Consider the following 4052-nt stretch of genomic DNA (forward strand, 5'->3'; position numbering starts at 1 on the left):
TGCTGCGGGCTGCGCGTCAGCGAGCGCTGCCTCAAGAAGGCGGACCAGCGCTTCCTCTGCAAGGAGATCATGATGAGGGGCACCGGGGGAGGCCCCAGCTCCATGCCACACCACTGGATCAGGGGCAATGTCCCTCTCTGCAGCTGCTGCATGGTCTGCAAACAACAGTGTGGCACACAGCCCAAGCTCTGCGACTACAGGTACTGCAGGGGCGTCTGACTGCATAGGAGAACGTACAGAGCTGTCTCAGTGTTGTGTTTTCCACAGGGTTGTTGGGAGACCACGCCCCAAAGGAGATACTGCAGTAGTCAGATAATACTGTTAAAAAAACATAACTTCAAAGAACCTAAAATGGATGCTTGTGAGTCATAGATTAGGAGTGATTGCATCTCACGTCCACTCGTTCTCTTAATTGCATTACTCCAGCATGATGTGCAGGCTGCTATATAATTACATGCAATAGATTCTCAGTGTCCAAGGGAGTTTGTATTTTAGGGGATGACATTAAGAAGCTTCTGATACATTTGTCAGTTGTACAGTGGATAGCCTGAGCAATTTGACTGGCACAGCTCACAGTTCAGAGAACCAAAGTGTGCATCTCAAAATTGGCATCTACTCAGTGTAAATAGAACAAACAATGTGCTGTAGAGGTTTCAAGTTAATTTTTAAGAATGCTCAAAAAAGCTAAAGAGAAGTTTTATAAGCTACTGCGGTATATTGTTAAAGTTTGTGATAAGAGTGTTCTGAAAATACGAGGAACTATTAAATAGACTTGCACTGTCAATAGTAAAGCTACTTGCAAAGTTGCGGTGCCAAAATGCAGTAATAGGTGCCCCTGTGTGTTACTTCAGCTTACTCAAAGGATGTCTTTTCAGCCTATATTCTGCCAGCTTTTGCTTTGCTTCTATGTGATACTGTCAAACTGCTTGGTAAGTAAGCAGAATTACAGAGTAAAAGAGCACATTAACAGAAACAAAACCTTGAGAGTGTGTAGGAGAGGAGGGAAGGGCAGGAATTTGAAGGCAAAGGGGAAAGGAAAGAAGAAGAGGAAAGGAGAGTCACGGTATAGGGCAAGTGTCATTGCTACTCTAGTTGTGTGTTGGATTAGTCAGGAGGACTACAAAAATAGCTTTCCCAGCTGCTTAAATCAAGGCTTTGGATGGAGCAAATGAGGATTAACATTCTGCAGAGGCTGGAAGTGGATATTGCAGTATTTCCTCTTGTTCTAGGCTGTTTTCCAGGACAGCTTTTAGAATAGGTCATAAATCAAAGCAGTTTTGCATAACTAAATCAAATCAGCCTTGTACAGTTCTGTGTAACTTTTAGGTTTCAGGTTTAAAGGGGTATTATCAATATTAAGGACTGTATTAATTCATTACTAGTAACACTTTATTGAATTGAGTTCCAGTGTTTTATCTGTGCTCTTTAAGGATGGGCAGGAGTTCAGGTTCTTTTATAGGCTTTCCGTGAAACTGTTAATATTGCAAACAGGAGCATATTTATAGCACCTATTTTTTTTTCATTAAAAAGAACCGAATTAATTCAAAACTGTTGGATTTTTTTCCCAGCAGAATTCAAATGCTTTCCTAGACCTGCAAGCATATGACCAATTTATGTAATTTTCTATGGTATCCAGGGAATGCATGGTTTTCCCTGTAATGTGTTTAAAATATTACTTATAATGGTGCATGTATGTCACTGTTGTACGGGGGACGGCGAGAATAACAACATAAGTTCAAGTCCAGGAAGAAATGGAATTATTTAATAAATTACAAACTCGTTTGTATAACTTGGTTCGCTTGAATGGCATGAGGCCATTGGTCCTTTGACCATCCACCTCTCAGAATGATTGGTTAAGACCCTACAACACCCATTTCAAAATATTTTCTCCAGTGTACCATAACAATACTGCATAACAACCTTGCACCTGTGAGATAAAGTCTTGGTTTACAAAACCCTCAAACTGTTTTCAGCTAGCCTGCATGAGAAAGCAAACCTTTTACAGGATGCTGGCAGAAAGCTGGAGAATTTCTCTGCTTCTAGCTTTTCAGCATCCACATAGAACTGCCAAAGGCAAGGGCAGTTTCAGGGAACTTCAGAAATTCAGATGGACACATGAAGGCTCTGTGGAAGGAACAATATAATCTTTGTAATACTTGTCAGGCTCACCATCACTGCTAGATCCTTCCTACTTTCTGTAAATTTGTGCATTGCCTTGCACATACCAAAACTTGCAGATGAATACAAATACATGTTTTAACTATACCTGGAGTTTAACTTTCAACTACTGTTACGTTAAGACTAGTTTTTATTACACTTAAATGATATTTGAAAACTCTAGTGTTTTTAAGATGTCTTTGATCAGTGCTTTGGCATTCACATCTGTTTAAACACGGAGCTGCATTATTCAGGATGAGCTTTGATGGGACAGAAGCACAGTCTGGAGGAACAGACTAGTTCTGAAGAGTCAGAAGAATGATGGCAAGCGAGGGCGCTGCACAGATACTCTCTGTCAAAGCCAGTGCACAGGTCAGCTCTCTGGGTTTTTAACTACAAACAGGTTGCAAGGAACTACTGTGGTGGGGAAAGGCAGACACTGAATGAGCAGATACTCTTCAGTAAAAAAAAAGATGCAAGAGTGACCCTGCAGCAGCACCAAGCCAGGGCATGTGCTGAGAGGAGCTATTTTTTGTGGCATGGGCAGTAGGACAGTTGCAGGACTGCAAGACGTTCAGTGGCCATCATAACTGAGTTATGAGCACTCCCCACAAACGATGACCTTGACTGGTGGGCACATAAGGGTGCTGCTGTATTTCGTTTGGTTTTGGGGTACTTTTTGCAACCATTTTAGTACTCATAGAAAAGTTGTTCATCAGTATGTCAGCAAAATCTACCAGGAGATCAAGTCTGGAGGCTGACACATGATGGTGCAGTCTATGTGAACAAACTCGTTTGTATAACTTGGTTCGCTTGAATGGCATGAGGCCATTGGTCCTTTGACCATCCACCTCTCAGAATGATTGGTTAAGACCCTACAACACCCATTTCAAAATATTTTCTCCAGTGTACCATAACAACACTGCATAACAAGCTTGCACCTGTGAGATTAAGTCTTGGTTTACAAAACCCTCAAACTGCTTTCAGCTAGCCTGCGTGAGAAAGGCAATACTTTCACAGGATGCTGGCAGAAAGCTGGAGAATTTCTCTGCTTTAAACTTTCCAGCATCCACAGATGTAAACATAAGTATTTTGACAAAAGTCTAAAATAAATGAGCAAAGTCAGTGTGCCTGTTTGAAGATTGTTTTCATGTTTTTTCGTCTTTTTTCCAGGTGTGTGTGGTGTCAATACACTGTGCATGATGAATGCATGGTGGATTGTTTGAGGACTGAGGATTGTACATTTGGAGAATTCAAAGACTTAATTATTCCACCCTACTATTTGTCTATAATCAACCAGATGCGTAAAGAGAAAAGAACCAGTTATGAAAAGGTAATGGCCTGCTGCTTCTTGGGTTTAGAATATCCCAAAAAGACAACCAAATAAACCCACAGACAGACCTTGAAATTTGAATTCAATACATTGTCACATTAGCAACTGTCAGGTAAATGACAGTTTAAGATCTGTTATGTACTTGCCGTGTTAATTCAGAGGTGTTTGTCATTTTACTAACATGGTTGTTGAAGCATAAGCAGACATGGATTTTTTATTCCAAAATAATGAGATCTGTCTACCTTGCTTGAATGTTTTGTGATTTTTCTACTACTGTGTTCATAACATTGTAGTACTTGTTGTCCAAGGCACTGCAGAATCTTCAGCCTTGGTGTGTCAGAAGTATTTGTTTGTGTTTTGGCTACTTCAGACTAACTGGAAACTTCCTAATTTCAGCACTTGCAGGGGATGGGGTCTGGAGCAAGGCTGTAAACATTTTCAGATGTGCAGTGTTTGTGTGACTGACTGTTTTTTACCTTTTGCAGGTGGTCCCTTACTGCAGGAAACACTGGATGCCAGTAATTGTGCTGGCTAATACTCGCAGTGGAAACAACATGGGTGA

General features: G+C 41.0%; 1 protein-coding gene across 1 annotated transcript in view; it reads left to right on the forward strand.

The window, feature by feature from the left end:
• Positions 1-3: 3 nt before the first annotated feature.
• Positions 4-4052, forward strand: part of DGKE (diacylglycerol kinase epsilon) — a gene marked incomplete at its 5' end in the record, with an annotated part of 16323 nt that continues 12274 nt past the window's right edge. The window contains 3 exons of the mRNA XM_008637580.2: positions 4-200; positions 3331-3490; positions 3976-4052. The exon at positions 3976-4052 is cut by the window's right edge and continues 34 nt beyond it. Coding sequence (XP_008635802.1) covers positions 4-200; positions 3331-3490; positions 3976-4052 — 434 coding nt within the window. The remainder of the gene's footprint in view (positions 201-3330; positions 3491-3975) is intronic.

This window comes from Corvus brachyrhynchos, unplaced genomic scaffold (genome assembly GCF_000691975.1).
Source record: "Corvus brachyrhynchos isolate BGI_N302 unplaced genomic scaffold, ASM69197v1 scaffold407, whole genome shotgun sequence".
Taxonomy (NCBI): domain Eukaryota; kingdom Metazoa; phylum Chordata; class Aves; order Passeriformes; family Corvidae; genus Corvus; species Corvus brachyrhynchos.